Source organism: Triticum aestivum, chromosome 7A (genome assembly GCF_018294505.1).
Source record: "Triticum aestivum cultivar Chinese Spring chromosome 7A, IWGSC CS RefSeq v2.1, whole genome shotgun sequence".
NCBI lineage: Eukaryota > Viridiplantae > Streptophyta > Magnoliopsida > Poales > Poaceae > Triticum > Triticum aestivum.
Window position 1 is genome coordinate 358,006,278 of NC_057812.1, and position 17,945 is coordinate 358,024,222.

The 17,945-nt window shown below is 44.3% G+C and overlaps 1 protein-coding gene across 1 annotated transcript; it reads right to left on the minus strand.

The window, feature by feature from the left end:
- Positions 1-16,511: 16,511 nt before the first annotated feature.
- LOC123151481 (translation initiation factor IF-2-like) lies at positions 16,512-17,414 on the minus strand. The gene is made up of 2 exons (XM_044571180.1): positions 17,137-17,414; positions 16,512-17,058 (listed from the first exon to the last, which is right to left on the minus strand). The coding sequence occupies exons 1-2, from the start codon at positions 17,275-17,277 to the stop codon at positions 16,576-16,578; spliced, it is 624 nt and encodes a 207-aa protein (XP_044427115.1). The 5' UTR covers positions 17,278-17,414; the 3' UTR covers positions 16,512-16,575.
- Between the last annotated feature and the right edge of the window lie 531 nt (positions 17,415-17,945).

A 17,945-nucleotide genomic window follows, 5' to 3' on the forward strand; every position in this document is an offset into this window, starting at 1 on the left:
TAATAAGAAAGAGACCCGGGGGCCATAGGTTTCACTAGTGGCTTCTCTCATGATAGCATGTATTACGGTGGGTGAACAAATTACTGCCGATCAATTAATAGAAAAGTGCATAGTTATGAAGATATCTAAGGCAATGATCATGAATATATGCATCACTTCCGTGTCAAGTAGATCGGAATGATTCTGCATCTACTACTCCACACATCGACCGCTATCCAGCATGCATCTAGAGTATTAAGTTCATAAGAACAGAGTAACGCATTAAGCAAGATGACATGATGTAGAGGGATAAACTCAAGCAATATGACATAAACCCCATCTTTTCATCCTCGATGGCAACAATACAATACGTGCCTTGCTGCCCCTACTATCACTGGGAAAGGACACCGCAAGATTGAACCCAAAGCTAAGCACTTCTCCCATTGCAAGAAAGATCAATCTAGTATGCCATACTAAACCGGTAATTCGAAGAGACTTGCAAAGATATCAAATCATGCATATAAGAATTCAAAGAAGAACCAAATAATATTCATATATAATCAAGTTCATAAACCCACAATTCATCGGATCTCAGCAAACACACCGCAAAAGAGAGAGAAGAAGCCATCTAGCTAATAACTATAGACCTGAAGGTTTATGGTAAAGTACTCACTCTTCATTGGAGAGGCTATGGTGTTGATGTAGAAGCCCTCCGTGATCGATTCCCCCTCCGGTAGATCACCTAAAAAGGCCCCAAGATGGGATCTCATGGGTACAGAAGGTTGCGGTGGTGGAAAAGTGGTTTCATGGCTCCCCCTGGTGTTTCTAGGGTATAAGGGTATATATAGGCGAAAGAAGTACGTCGGTGGAGCTCCATGGGGCCCATGAGGGTGGGGGCGTGCTTACCCCCTGGGCGCGCCCTCCTGTCTTGTGGCCGCCTCACGAAGTTCCAGAATTCCACTCCAAGTCTCCTGGTTTGCTTTCGGTCCAAGAAAGATCATCTGGAAGGTTTCATTCCGTTTGGATTCCGTTTGGGATTCCGTTTCAGCGAAACTCTGAAATAGGCAAAAAAAAACAGAAATTGGCAGTGGGCCTCCGGTTAATAGGTTAGTCCCAAAAATAATATAAAAGAGCATATTAAAGCCCATTAAACATACAAAATAGATAATATAATAGCATGGAACAATCAAAAATTATAGATACATTGGAGACGTATCAAGCATCCCCAAGCTTAATTCCTGCTCGTCCTCGAGTAGGTAAATGATAAAACAGAATTTTTGATGTGGAATGCTACCTAACATATTTATCAATGTAATTTTCTTTATTGTGGCATGAATTTTCAGATCCGAAAGATTCAAGACAAAAGTTTAATATTGAGATAAAAATAATAATACTTCAAGCATACTAACAAAGGAATTATTTCCTCTCAAAATAACATGGCCAAAGAAAGTTCATCCCTACAAAATCATATAGTTTGGTCATGCTACATCTTCGTCACACAAAATACTCAAATCATGCACAACCCCGATGACAAGCCAAGCAATTTTTCATACTTTAGTAATCTCAAACCTTTTCAACTTTCACGCAATACATGAGCGTGAGCCATGGACATAGCACTATAGGTGGAATAGAGTGGTGGTTGCGGAGAAGACAAAAAGGAGGAATATGGTCTCACATCAACTAGGCGTATCAATGGGCTATGGAGATGCCCATCAATAGATGTCAATGTGAGTGAGTAGGGATTGCCATGCAACGGATGCACTAGAGCTATAAATGTATGAAAGCTCAACAAAAGAAACAAAGTGTGTGTGCATCCAACTTGCTTGCTCACGAAGACCTAGGGCATTTGAGGAAGCCCATCGTCGGAATATACAAGCCAAGTTCTATAATGAAAATTTCCCACTAGTATATGGAAGTGACAAAATAAGAGACTCTGTATCATGAAGATCATGGTGCTACTTTAAAGAACAAGTGTGGAAAAAGGATAGTACATTGTCCCTTCTCTCTTTCTCTCATTTTTTGGGCCTTCCCATTTTTTTTGGCCTTTCTCTTTTTTTCCTCACATGGGACAATGCTCTAATAATGATGATCATCACACTTCTATTTATTTACAACTCAAAGATTACAACTTGATATTTAGAACAAAAATATGACTCTATATGCGTGCCTCCGATGGTGTACCGGGATGTGCAATGAATCAAGAGTGACATGTATTAAAAAATTATAACGGTGGCTTTGCCACAAATACGATGTCAACTACATGATCATGCAAGGCAATATGACAATGATGGATCGTGTCATAATAAACGGAACGGTCGAAAGTTGCATGGCAATATATCTCGTAATGGCTATGGAAATTCCATAATAGGTTGGTATGGTGGCTGTTTTGAGGAAGGTAAATGGTGGGTTTATGGTACCGGCGAAAGTTGCGCGGTACTAGAGAGGCTAGCAATGGTGGAAGGGTGAGAGTGCGTATAATCCATGGACTCAACATTAGTCATAAAGAACTCACATACTTACTGAAAAAAATCTACAACTCATCAAAAACCAAGCACTACGTGCATGCTCCTAGGGGGATAGATTGGTAGGAAAATACCATCGCTCATCCCCGACCGCCACTCATAAGGAAGACAATCAAAGAAATACCTTGTGCTTAAAATTTGTTACACAACGGTTACCATACGTGCATGCTATGGGACTTGCAAACCTCAACACAAGTATTTCTCAAATTCACAATTACTCAACTAGCATGACTCTAATATCACCAACCTCATGTCTCGAAACAATCATCAAGTATCAAACTTCTCCTACTATTCAACGCACTTTATATGAAAGTTTTTATTATACCCATCTTGGATGCCCATCATATTCGGACTAATTTTATAACCGAAGCAAATTACCATGCTGTTCTAAAAGACTCTCAAAATAATATAAGTGAAGCATGAGAGATCAATAATTTCTATAAAATAAAACCACCACCGTGCTCTAAAAAGATATAAGTGAAGCACTAGAGCAAAATTGTATAGCTCAAAATATATAAGTGAAGCACATAGTGTATTCTAATAAATTCCGATTCATGCGTGTATCTCCCAAAAGGTGTGTATAGCAAGGATGATTGTGGTAAACTAAAAAGCAAAGACTCAAATCATACAAGACGCTCCAAGCAAAACACATATCATGTGGTGAATAGAAATATAGCCTCAATTAAAGTTACCGATAGACGAAGACAAAAGAGGGGATGTCTTTCGGGGCATCCCCAAGCTTAGGATTTTGGTTGTCCTTGAATTTTACCTTGGGGTGCCTTGGGAATCCCCAAGTTAAGGCTCTTGCCACTCCTTGTTCCAAAATCCATCAAATCTTTACCCAAAAACTTGAAAACATCACAACACAAAACTCAACAGAAAATCTCGTGAGCTCCGTTAGTATAAGAAAATAAACCACCAATTTAAGGTACTGTAATTAGCTCATTATTTATTTATATTGGTGTTCAACCTACTGTATTCCAACTTCTCTATGGTTCATACCCCCCGATACTAGCCATAGATTCATCAAAATAAGCAAACAACACGAGAAAAACAGAATCTGTCAAAAACAGAACAGTCTGTAGCAATCTGAAGGTTTTGAATACTTCTGTAACTCCAAAAATTCTGACAAATTAGGACGACGAGGAAAATTTATATATTGATCTACTGAAGTAGGAATTTTGGTATTTTATCACTCTCTGGTAAAAAAAATGAAAATTATTTTCGTGAGCGCATATTTTCTGTTTTTATCAGCAAGATCAAACAATAATCACCCAAGAAGAACCTAAAGGCTTTAGTTGGCACAAACACTAATTAAAACATAAAAAACACAATCATAACAGAGTCTAGCTAAATTATTTATTACTAAACAGGAACAAAAAGTAAAGAACAAAAATAAAATTGGGTTGTCTCCCAACAAGCGCTATCGTTTAATGCCCCTAGCTAGGCATAAAAGCAAGAATAGATCTAGGTATTGTCATGATAATGATAAGGCAGATCGCGGAAACTCATTTCATACTCCCTACGTTCAGTAGGAAGTTTTCTTTGTGGCAGGCAAAAGTAATCAAAAGGACTAAATTTAATGGGACAAAAGTCCCCAAGATCAAGCTCGGGAGGTATTGGTTCCTCCTTTGGCCCCTCATATTGCACAACCAATTCATCATTATAAGCATTCTTTTAGCAAAAAGTCATGAGCCTTTGTTCAAGAGAAACCTAACGCATTGTTCTGGATAGCAAAATTATCATTAAGTTCAGAAATCCTTTCAACTAGAACATCGGTGGGAACCTTTTTTCTAAGGTTTTCATTAAAAGCAACATGATCTAAAGAGCGTAAACGCATTATGCCTTCTTGATAAAAATAGATTGCTTCTATGGGGGGACGGCCGGCATCCACCCTATAATGCGCAAAAATTTCGTTGGCCTCTTTTATTATAAATCTGAACTCATGAGCAAAAAAGATGGTAGTTGCTCGCTTAATAGAAGAATGCTCAATATTGGAAAATTCTAGAAAAATCCTTTGTATGCAAGGATGCATGTGGATAAATTGTCTTTCAAGTTCAACCACGAGCAAAGATATAGCATCTGCAAGACTACTAGTTTTATGAAGAATAGACCCGCCCATAGTGGGCAAAGCACCAGCGGAAGTAAAGAAATCTTGAATAACTCCTTTTCCAACAATATTACCACTACCAATCTGAAACTTTTTAGTGTGTAAAATAGTAGGTTCTTCATGCGTATTATTAAAAGCATCAAAGTTTCTCTCATCGTTACTACTATCCTTTCCAATGATAACCTCCCCAGTTTCAGACATGATGGTGACAAACCGCACTAAGAATGAACACACAAGAGGCAAGCGAAAAGAGATGAACGGAAGAGGGCCAATGAAACGGCAAAGGTGAAGTGGGGGAGAGGAAAACCAGAGGCAAATAATGTAATGCGAGGGAGAAGAGTTTATGATGGGTACTTGGTATGTCTCAACTTGGCGTAGATCTCCCTGGCAATGGCACCAGAAATCCTTCTTGCTACCTCTTGAGCATGCATTGGTTTTCCCTTGAAGAGGAAAGGGTGATGCACCAAAGTAGCATAAGTATTTCCCTCAGTTTTTGAGAACCAAGGTATCAATCCAGTAGGTGACAACACACAAGTCACCTAGTACCTGCACAAACAATCAATAACCTCGCAACCAACGCGATAAATGGGTTGTCAATCCCTTCACGGTCACTTGCGAAAGTGAGATCTGATAGAGATAGTAAGATAAATATTTTTGGTATTTTGTTGTATAGAATGGAAAGTAAATATTGCAAAATAGTAAACGAGATACGATAATAAAAGAGATGCAATATATAAGAAAGAGTCCCGGGGGTCACAGGATTCACTAGTGGCTTCTCTCATGATGGCATGTATTATGGTGGGTGAACAAATTACTGCCAAGCAATTGATAGAAAAGTGCATAGTTATGAAGATATCTAAGGCAATGATCATAACTATAGGCATCATATCCGTGTCAAGTAGATCGAAACGATTCTGCACCTACTACTATTACTCCACACATCAATTGCTATCCAGCATGCATCTAGAGTATTAAGTTCATAAGAACAGAGTAACACATTAAGCAAGATGACATGATGCAGAGGGATAAACTCAAGCAATATGACATAAACCCCGTCTTTTTATCCTCGATGGCAACAATATAATATGTGCCTTGCTGCCCCTACTGTCACCGGGAAAGGACACCGTAAGATTGAACCCAAAGCTAAGCACTTCTACCATTGCAAGAAAGATCAATCTAGTAGGCCAAACAAAACCGATAATTTGAACAGACTTGCAAAGATATCAAATCATGCATATAAGAATTCAGAAAAGAATCAAATAATATTCATAGATAATCAAGTTCATAAACCCACAATTCATCGGATCTTGGCAAACACACCGCAAAAGAGTATTACATCGAATAGATCTCCAAGAACATCGAGGAGAACTTTGTATTGAAGATCAAAGAGAGAGAAGAAGCCATCTAGCTAATAACTATGGACCCAAAGGTCTGCGGTAAACTACTCACGCTTCATCGGAGAGGCTATGGTGTTGATGTAGAAGCCCTCCGTGATCGATTCCCCCTCCGGCAGATCATCGAAAAAGGCCCCAAGATGGGATCTCACAGGTACAGAAGGTTGTGGTAGTGGAAAAGTGGTTTCGTGGCTCCCCCTGGTGTTTTTAGGGTATAAGGGTATATATAGGCGAAAGAAGTACGTCGGTGGAGCTCCGTGGGGCCCACAAGGGTGGGGGCGCGCCTACCCCCCTGGGCGCGCCCTACTGCCTCGTGGCCGCCTCACGGAGTACCAGACTTCCACTCCAAGTCTCCTGGTGAAACACCCTCGATGCGGCTATATCTCCCACGTGTCGAAGCACGACTTAGAGGCATAACCGCATCGAAAGCAATGTCGCAAGTGAGGTAATCTTCGCAAACAACCCATGTAATACAATAAGGGAAAAGATACATAGTTGGCTTACAATCGCCACTTCACACAATTACATGAATAAAGCATTACATCATCCAAATACAATCAAGGTCCGACTACGGAACCAAAATAAAAGAAGAACCCTAAATGCGACAAGGTCCCCGATTGACCCCAACTGGGCTCCACTACTGATCAACTAGAACGAAACAACACAAAGGACAAGATCTTCATCGAGATCCTCCTGAGCTTGGTTGCATCATATGCATGGTCTCATCAGCACCTGCAAGCTGGTTTTGGAAGTATCTGTGAGCCACGGGGACTCAGCAATCTCGCACCCTCGCGATCAAGACTATTTAAGCTTATGGGTAAGGTAAAGGTATGAGGTGGAGCTACAGCAAGCGACTAGCATATATGGTGGCTAACATACGCAAATGAGAGCGAGGAGAGAAGGCAAAGCACGGTCAATAAAAGTATGATCAAGAAGTGATCCTAGAACAATCTACGTCAAACATAACTCCAACACCGTGTTCACTTCCCGGACTCCGCCGGAAAGAGACCATCACGGTTACACACGCGGTTGATGTATTTTAATTAAGGTCAACTTCAGGTTTTCTACAACCGGACGTTAACAAATTCCCATCTGCCCATAACCGCGGGCACGGCTTTCGAAAGTTCAAATCCCTGCAGGGGAGTCCCAACTTAGCCCATGACAAGATCTCACGGTCAACGAAGGAATAGACCTCCTCCCAATACCTTCCGATCAGACTCGGTATCCCGATTCTACAAGACACTTCGACAAGTTAAAACAAATCCAGCAACACCGCCCGAATGTGCTAACAAATCCCAATAGGAGCTGCACATATCTTGTTCTCGGGGCACACTCAGATGAGACTAGCTACGAGTAAAACCAACCCTCAAGTTTCCCCGAGGTGGCCCCGCAGGCAGCTCGGTTCGGACCAACACTCAGAGGAGCACTGGCCCGGGGGGTTAGAATAAAGATGACCCTTGAGTCTGCAGAACCCAAGGGAAGGTGGTAGGTTGTTAGTGCAAATGGTAAAACCAAGGTTGGGCATTGCTGGAGGAGTTTTATTCAAGGCGAACTGTCAAGGGGTTCCCATTATTACCCAACCGCGTAAGGAACGCAAAATCCGGGAACATAACACCGATATGACGGAAACTAGGGCGGCAAGAGTGGAACAAAACACCAGACATAAGGCCGATCCTTCCACCCTTTACCAAGTATATAGATGCATTAATTAGATAAGAGATATTGTGATATCCCAACAAGTAAACATGTTCCAACAAGGAACAACATCTCCATGTTCCAAAAAGGAACAAACTTCAATCTTCACCTGCAACTAACAACGCTATAAGAGGGGCTGAGCAAAGCGGTAACATAGCGAATCAACGGTTTGCTAGGACAAGGTGGGTTAGAGGCTTGGTTCAACAATATGGGAGGCATGATAAGCAAGTGGTAGGCATCGTAGCATAGGCATAGCAAAAGAGCAAGCAACTAGCAAGCAAAGATAGAAGTGATTTCGAGGGTATGGTCATCTTGCCTGAAATCCCGCAAGGAAGAAGAATGAGTCCATGAAGAATACAAGCGGGCGTAGTCGAACGGATCCTCACAACACGACGTTATCGGAACCAACTCGAAGAAGTAACACCGGAAAGAAGCAAACAACATAGTAAAAAACCAACACATAATCATGGCATGATGCACAATCAAGTATGATGCATGTCCGGTTTAAAGAGGCATGGCATGGCAAAATGCACAAGCAACCCTACAAATTAAGTGGAGCTCAATATGCAACGAGTTGCATATTGACGAAACACCACGACAAGTTATTTAGTTCGATCTCGTTTATGTACCCAACAATATTAAATGTTGTTAAACATGGCAAGAGGGTGAAGCAAAGTAAAACTACCTATCTAGTCGAGGTTAAATGAGGCCGGAGGCAACGAACAACAATTCCGGAAAAATCCTCATGTGCATATTTTTGTTATGGTACTGTTCTGCCCTAAACATAATTTTAGATTTATTAAACAAGCAAAGTGAGGCCACCATATTAAACTAGGCATTTTTCTACCCCATTTACATATAAGGTTTATTAAATTTGGAGCTACGGTTATTTAGTTATGAATTAAAGCATTTTAACATGGCATAGGAACAAATTTAAACAAACAGCAATTTAATAATTTTAAACATGGGTGAAAATGACATATTATGAAACTATACACAATTTTAAGCATTTTTCATATATAAAGTTTTTACATGTGATGCACCGTTTGAGAGGAATGAAATGCATGAATTTTAAGGGCTGATCTGCAAAAGTGCAAATCCCTGGAAATGGATAAAATCGCAGCTAAGGAAAAAAATACTACAGGCCGGATTAGATGGATCTGGGCTGCTCACGTTGGGCCTTTGAGGCTGGCTGGGTGAGGAGGCGCTGGGCCTACTGCGTGCTTGTTGCCCAAGAACAAAGAAGGCCGGCTTGGGCGTAGCGGTCAACGCTCGACGACGAGCGGGCTGCAGCAGTCTTCTCATCTCTGCTCGCGCGAAGCAGAGGCGCGGCGAGGCAGGGCTTGAGCGGCTGGACAGCGGGGTGAACTGCGGCAACGGCGAGCGTCTGCTGCGAGGCTCCATGGCCTTCAGGAGGCAGCGGACGAACAAGGCCAAGCGGAGGTCCGACGCTGAGGCGTGACGGAGGAGGTCGACGGCGGCTGAAGCAGAGGACGCAGGCGGTGGCGCAGGCGCAGGGGCTCGGTGCTAGAACGAGGGAACGACGGAGGCGCGGGAACGGCGGCTCTCCAGCGCGGTAGGGAGCTCGGGGGCCTGGGTCGAGCTGGAGGAGTTCGGTCGCAGGGCGGGAGCAGAGGGGGGCCGAGGCGGGTCTTGAGCGGCCGGAGGCCGGAAACGGCAGCGCGGCGACGGGATCCTGCAATCCACGGGAGAGAGAGCCATGAGAGGAGGAGGAGAAATAGAATGGGGAGAAGGAAGGAGAGGGAAGCCAAACTCTGGCCTGGATCGGGGCGACGCCGTGAGGGCCAACGACGAGGACAGCGGGGCGGAGCAGTGGCTTGCGGGGGCTCCGGGCAGGCGAAGGAGCGCTCGGGCGCTGATGTTGGAGATCAAGCTTGCTCGATCTGGAAGCCATGGGGAGGAGCTGCGGGAATGGGTGGATCGAGGGAGAGGAGGCTCGTGATTGGAGCGATGGGGAAAATGAGGAGAAGGCAGGTGGCTAGGCTGCGCTGGGATCCGAGGACGAATTTTGGAGTGGCGGCGCATGATGGGATGGATGGGACAAGGTGCCTAGAAACTAGGGTTGCCCACAATATATAGCAAGCCGGATAGGTTTAGGGGGGGTATAAGGTCCCTCCGATCGTAATCAGATGGACGGGAAAAAATAGCTTAGGTAGCCCAAATAAGAAAAAGGAGATATTTTGTAGATGTTTGGGGATGATCCGGATCCAACGGTGACGATGGTCCGGGTTGGGTCCAGGGCAACTTCCGGACGCGCGCGCGAGCAGGGCCGCGGGCTGACAAGAGAGGTTAGGTTGGGCTTGGCGGTAGGCAGTGGACTGTGTAGACGGTCTCGAGCTGAGAGAAGAGAAAAGAGAGAGAGAGGCCCGGCGACTATTTCCGGAGACCGAAAACGTCCGACGTTAGACCGGCTATATTGCCGCTATAGTTATTTGTTGGGGCGTCAAACGGACTCCGAACGTGATGAAACTTGGCAGGCGGACTACTAACAACAAAACAACACCGCACGCCAACTTTCATCCCATTCCGAGAACATTTTCTGGCCACTTATAAAATACTATTCGGACATGCCGCGAGCGCGTGCAAGTGTGGTTGGGCTCAGGACGGACAACAGAGAGAACTCGGAGAACCCGGACGAATGCAAGTTTTGAAAACATGATGATGCAATGCACATGATGACATGATATGATGCGACACGCAAGCAAAAGACATGGCAACAACAACGAATAACTGGAAGACACCTGGCACATCGGTCTCGGGGCGTCACAACACTCCACCACTACGAGAGGATCTCGTCCCGAGATCTAGGATGGCACCGGAGGGAAAATGGAAGAGAAAAGAGAAGAGGTAAAACTAAGTTGCTTCTTTGACAAACGAGTGAAACTACGAACCTTGAAAGGTTGAACAAATTGAAAGAAAGAATGCAACGAGGATGACAAAGTTGAAAGCACTCCGGTAGGGAAGAGTAACGAGGAATAACAACTTCGAGCAGCACTCCGGTTGAAAAAATATGCAAGACTTGATAAGATGAAAAGAACTTGAGCAGAGAGCACAACACTCCGGTTAAATGTATAAACCGAGAAAAGAACACAGTCCTGAGCAAACAAGAAGATGGGTGAAAAGAACAACACCACAATGCCTCCGGAATGAAAGAATAGAATATAGTTAATTGAAATAAAAGAATGGAGAAGAAAATGTCAACTTCTGCCACAAAAGAGCTTGAAAAGGCATCCTCAGGAGAAAAGTCGAACGGAGTTGTTGGAACACCAACAACGAAAAGAATAGGCTTGATATGGTCTTATAGAAGGCATCTCAACATTATGAGGTGACAACTTGCCACTCACGGAAAAGATTTGATTGGATTGACATCAACAAGGAGACGAGAAACTATTTCACCGGGAGGATAAAGAAGAACTTGGGTCCTTTATAAGCGCCATAGATAGCAACAAACCTTAGGGAAGGATTTAGGTGAAATATAACCCAAGATAATTCCAATGAAGAGATTGATGGATTTAAAATATCTCATTCTTGAAAAGATGTGAATCATGAAACACGAACTCAAATTGACAAGAATGACATAACACCACCTCAAAAGATTAGATAGGAAGAACTGCACTCCGGATTACAAGATGAAGAATGCTTGAACTCCTCTGAAAAGAATCTCAATGAACTCTTCGAGAACGAATTAAATCCTTTATGAACCGTCATGTAGAGCCTCCATGAAGAACTCTGGTAAACAAAAGAATGGTCAAACGAAAGGAAAGAGAAGTCGAAAACACAAGTTGAATCCTTGTAACGATTTAGATGAATCTCCGTGGTGAAATAATTGAGAGAACTTGGAACTCCGGGAAAAGAAAGATGAATCAAGTGAAATCGCGAATTTGATGAACCTCCGGAATAAGGAATTGAATTCACTCGATGAAACAAGAATAAGAATTACATTATGCTTATCCTTCACCAATTTAAATTGATGACAAGCAACGGATTTGGCATACTACTTATTCTCGTAGAAAGGATTAAGAGAGATATAACATAAACTTGAGAATGTCTTCCACGAACCACCGGTAGAATTAGGAAACAATGAATGAATTGATATGATAAGAAGAAGAAAAAAATCTTGAACGAACCACCATAAGCATTGAAAATGAACGAAGAGAAGATAAAGACACACCGGGAAGAATTATAAAATGAACGAAGATGCTTGAGAGGATTAAGATACATGAGAACGAAGAGATCACGAGCTGATTAAAGATCACTTCAACGAAGCACCGGTAAAATTGGAGAATGATAGCTGAAAGCTGAGAATGAATAATCCCGAAATGATGGCCTTCGGAGAATCAAACTGAAAAGACTCCTGAATTACTCCGAATGGGTGAGAAAGAATTCTGACAATCGAAAACAGTTATGAGAGGATGGCAACAATCTCGAATGACGAATCATGAAGAGAATGGAGCAAGGTTGGAAGAAGAATCTTCTTCGGTCTTCCAAACTGAGAATGACGACGAGAAATACCATCATGACTTATTTAGGCACTCCGGAAGAATCAAAACGAAGAGGTTGAGCCAACGATGAAAAGAATTTGAAAGATCTTGGAGAAACCCTCTGATTGATGAAAATTCATTCTTACGTCACACTTCAAAAAGAAATTTGGATAGCTCCGGGAAAATAAGAAGAGTCAGGTAAGATCCTGGGAAAAGACCTGTGGGTTAGGGCTCACTGAAAGGAAACACCGTGGAATGATTAAAAAGATTGCACCGGTTGAATTAAATGGCTTGAATGAGATAACATCCTCGAAAGAGCTTGATCGAATGTAGAGTGGAAACACGAATCTTCGAGATATCTTGAGCACTCAGGAACAAAAGAATAGCAAGCGGGAAGATTAAGAGGTGCACCGGCATAAATAGGCATTGGGCAAAAAGAAAAGACTATGCTCAATACCAAAGCTTGAATTGAATCCACCGGAGAAGAAAGAGAACGAATAATGATGAACTTGAAACTCCGCTACTATCTTCCTGATATTCACCGGATAAGAATATTGACGGAAAAGAATGGAGAGGCTTCACATCAATAACATGATAGTTGAATAAGAAATCCGAATCCTTGAAGGAAAAAGGGTTGGGAGGGTGGGGAAAACAAAGACAACTTGGGACGGATGAAACAAACACCGTTGAGAAGAACTGATAATAGATCTTGCGAATGTTGACAAGATTGGATCCACTTGAAGAGAGACACGCCGGTTGAAAAAGAATTAACATGACAAACTCGATGATCCAAAAGGATTAGTATTCACATAGGAATATGAGAACACCTCTTAAACAAGGGATGGAATCAACATTTGACTTCGAAGCAACTCAAATACTACAACTCAAAACAAAACAAAGGATTGGCTTGCAGAATAAGTCGAAACAAACATATGATAGAGATTTCGTCCGAAGTTTTCGTGGTGGGGCCTACACAGCCTCGATTATACAGCACCATCATGTACAAGGCAGTGCACATGACATACGAAGCGTCCCCGAGTCGGCATAGCCAAGGACTCTTTAAGACACAACGAGACCACTGTAAAATCAACCGTGAATAGGCGGACCACTAGACGTCGAACCCCAATTTCATATCGTACATCTGTCGGAAAGATATCCTAAGAGCTACTTGAATTCCCACTTATAAACTCCCGAAATTTTCCGGTTATGCAATCAGGTGTTGGGGATACAGGGGAAGCATAATATCTCACCCAAAACTAACAAATCCTACATCCAGCTGTATCCATCCTTCAACACATAACCAAGAAACCTTCGAAAATCGTCTACCTCAACCTTCGAAAAGCATCCGTTATACGAGTTATGGCAATACTCCCGAACTACCGCCCCAGTACTGGGTGGCGTCAAGGTTATCTTACCAACAACTGCATAAAAGAGATTTTCGATGTCGGCGAACTAAACTCAGGTATTCCATAACTGCAACGATAAAATTGTGACGAAAACACCTCGGAGCTCAACTCCCCGGGACACTGCCACAATCCCTAAATGACAGGAGGCACCAAGAACAATGTTCTCGTCACAAATCCATCGGAACGATTCCAAGATACTCGTGTGATCCTAAAATTTTTTTAGTGAAATTTGAGAAGAGAAGAGTCAAAACTCTATGTCAGGATGCCTTACCAGAGAGATGAGGAGACTGGGAAGTAAAAAGAATTCCTAAACTCTCCGATATATAATTCCTAAATGACTCAAAACATTTTTCTAGACACAACTCGGCCGCTAAAAACGATCAAGCAATGGGGGTTCCTAAGGTCGGGGAAGGCTCTGATACCAACTTGAAACGCCCTCGATGCGGCTATATCTCCCACGTGTCGACGCACGACTTAGAGGCATAATCGCATCGAAAGCAATGTCGCAAGTGAGGTAATCTTCGCAAACAACCCATGTAATACAATAAGGGAAAAGATACATAGTTGGCTTACAATATCCACTTCACACAATTACATGAATAAAGCATTACATCATCCAAATACAATCAAGGTCCGACTACGGAACCAAAATAAAAGAAGAACCCCAAATGCGACAAGGTCCCTGATTGACCCCAACTGGGCTCCACTACTGATCAACTAGAACGAAACAACACAAAGGACAAGATCTTCATCGAGCTCCTCCTGAGCTTGGTTGCGTCATCTGCACAGTCTCATCGGCACCTGCAAGCTGGTTTTGGAAGTATCTGTGAGCCACGGGGACTCAGCAATCTCGCACCCTCGCGATCAAGACTATTTAAGCTTATGGGTAAGGTAAAGGTATGAGGTGGAGCTACAGCAAGCGACTAGCATATATGGTGGCTAACATACGCAAATGAGAGCGAGGAGAGAAGGCAAAGCACGGTCGATAAAAGTATGATCAAGAAGTGATCCTAGAACAATCTACGTCAAACATAACTCCAACACCGTGTTCACTTCCTGGACTCCGCCGGAAAGAGACCATCACGGTTACACATTAAGGTCAACTTCAGGTTTTCTACAACCGGACGTTAACAAATTCCCATCCGCCCATAACCGCGGGCATGACTTTCGAAAGTTCAAATCCCTGCAGGGGAGTCCCAACTTAGCCCATGACAAGCTCTCACGGTCAACGAAGGAATAGACCTCCTCCCGAGACCTTCCGATCAGACTCGGTATCCCGGTTCTACAAGACACTTCGACAAGTTAAAACAAATCCAGCAACACCGCCCGAATGTGCCGACAAATCCCAATAGGAGCTGCACATATCTCGTTCTCAGGGCACACTCAGATGAGACTAGCTACGAGTAAAACCAACCCTCAAGTTTCCCCAAGGTGGCCCTGCAGGCAGCTCAGTTCAGACCAACACTCAGAGGAGCACTGGCCGGGGGCGGGGGGGGGGTTAGAATAAAGATGACCCTTGAGTCTGCAGAACCCAAGGGAAGGTGGTAGGTTGTTAGTGCAAATGGTAAAACCAAGGTTGGGCATTGCTGGAGGAGTTTTATTCAAGGCGAACTGTCAAGGGGTTCCCATTATTACCCAACCGCGTAAGGAACGCAAAATCCGGGAACATAACACCGATATGACGGAAACTAGGGCGGCAAGAGTGGAACAAAATACCAGGCATAAGGCTGAGCCTTCCACCCTTTACCAAGTATATAGATGCATTAATTAGATAAGAGATATTGTGATATCCCAACAAGTAAACATGTTCCAACAAGGAACAACATCTCCATGTTCCAACAAGGAACAAACTTCAATCTTCACCTGCAACTAACAACGCTATAAGAAGGGCTGAGCAAAGCGGTAACATAGCCAATCAACGGTTTGCTAGGACCAGGTGGGTTAGAGGCTTGGTTCAACAATATGGGAGGCATGATAAGCAAGTGGTAGGCATCATAGCATAGGCATAGCAAAAGAGCGAGCAACTAGCAAGCAAAGATAGAAGTGATTTCGAGGGTATGGTCATCTTGCCTGAAATCCCGCAAGGAAGAAGAATGAGTCCATGAAGAATACAAGCGGGCGTAGTCGAACGGATCCTCACAACACGACGTTATCGGAACCAACTCGAAGAAGTAACACCGGAAAGAAGCAAACAACATAGTAAACAACCAACACATAATCATGGCATGATGCACAATCAAGTATGATGCATGTCCGGTTTAAAGAGGCAGGGCATGGCAAAATGCACAAGCAACCCTACAAATTAAGTGGAGCTCAATATGCAACTAGTTGCATATTGACGAAACACCATGACAAGTTATTTAGTTCGATCTCGTTTATGTACCCAACAATATTAAATGTTGTTAAACATGGCAAGAGGGTGAAGCAAAGTAAAACTACCTATCTAGTCGAGGTTAAATGAGGCCGGAAGCAACGAACAACAATTCCAAAAAAATCCTCATGTGCATATTTTGGTTATGGTACTGTTCTGCCCTAAACATAATTTTAGATTTATTAAACAAGCAAAGTGAGGCCACCATGTTAAACTAGGCATTTTTCTACCCCATTTACATATAAGGTTTATTAAATTTGGAGCTACCGTTATTTAGTTATGAATTAAAGCATTTTAACATGGCATAGGAACAAATTTAAACAAACAGCAATTTAATCATTTTAAACATGGGTGAAAATGACATATTATGAAACTATACACAATTTTAAGCATTTTTCATATATAAAGTTTTTACATGTGATGCACCGTTTGAGAGGAATGAAATGCATGAATTTTAAGGGCTGATCTGCAAAAGTGCAAATCCCTGGAAATGGATAAAATCGCAGCTAAGGAAAAAAATACTGCAGGCCAGATTAGATGGATCTAGGCTGCTCACGTTGGGCCTTTGAGGCTGGCTGGGTGAGGAGGCGCTGGGCCTACTGCACGCTTGTTGCCCAAGAACAAAGAAGGCCGGCTTGGGCGTAGCGGTCAACGCTCGACGACGAGCGGGCTGCAGCAGTCTTCTCATCTCTGCTCGCGCGAAGCAGAGGCGCGGCGAGGCAGGGCTTGAGCGGCTGGACAGCGGGGCGAATTGCGGCAACGGCGAGAGTCTGCTGCAAGGCTCCATGGCCTTCAGGAGGCAGCGGACGAACAAGGCCAAGCGGAGGTCCAGCGCTGTGGCGTGACGGAGGAGGTCGACGGCGGCTGAAGCAGAGGACGCAGGCGGCAGCGCAGGTGCAAGGGCTCGGTGCTGGAATGAGGGAACGACGGAGGCGCGGGAACGGCGGGACTCCAGCGCGGTAGGGAGCTCGGCGGCCTGGGTCGAGCTGGAGGAGTTCGGTCATAGGGCGGGAGCAGAGGGGGGCCGAGGCGGGTCTTGAGCGGCCGGAGGCCGGAAACGGCAGCGCGGCGACGGGATCCTGCAATCCACGGGAGAGAGAGCCATGAGAGGAGGAAGAGAAATAGAATGGGGAGAAGGAAGGAGAGGGAAGCCAGACTCTGGCCTGGATCGGGGCGACGCTGCGAGGGCCAACGACGAGGATAGCGGGGCGGAGCAGTGGCTTGCGGGGGCTCCGGGCAGGCGAAGGAGCGCTCGGGCGCTGATGCTGGAGATCAAGCTCGCTCGATCTGGAAGCCATGGGGAGGAGCTGCGGGAATGGGTGGATCGAGGGAGAGGAGGCTCATGATTGGAGCGATGGGGAAAACGAGGAGAAGGCAGGTGGCTAGGCTGCGCTGGGATCCGAGGACGAATTTTGGAGTGGCGGCGCATGATGGGATGGATGGGACAAGGTGCCTAGAAACTAGGGTTGCCCACAATATATAGCAAGTCGGATAGGTTTAGGGGGGTATAAGGTCCCTCCGATCGTAATCAGACGGACGGGAAAAAATAGCTTAGGTAGCCCAAATAAGAAAAGGAGATATTTTGTAGATGTTTGGGGATGATCCGGATCCAACGGTGATGACGGTCTGGGTCGGGTCCGGGGAAACTTTCGGACGCGCGCGCGAGCAGGGCCGCGGGCTGACGAGAGAGCTTAGGTTGGCTTGGCGGTAGGCAGTGGACTGTGTAGATGGTCTCGAGCTGAGAGAAGAGAAAAGAGAGAGAGAGAGAGAGGCCCGGCGACTATTTCCGGAGACCGAAAATGTCCGACGTTAGACCGGCTATATTGCCGCTATAGTTATCCGTTGGGGCGTCAAACGGACTCCGAACGCGATGAAACTTGGCAGGCGGACTACTAACAACAAAACAACACCGCACGCCAACTTTCATCCCATTCCGAGAACATTTTCCGGCCACTTATAAAATACT

Excerpts from the sequence above, each read along its gene's own strand:
- LOC123151481 (XM_044571180.1), bottom strand. The coding sequence starts at position 17,277 with ATGGCTTCCAGATCGAGCGAGCTTGATCTCCAGCATCAGCGCCCGAGC. Across the intron at positions 17,059-17,136 it reads TCGCCCCGATCCAGGCCAGA|GATCCCGTCGCCGCGCTGCC; the intron begins GTCTGGCTTCCC and ends CGTGGATTGCAG.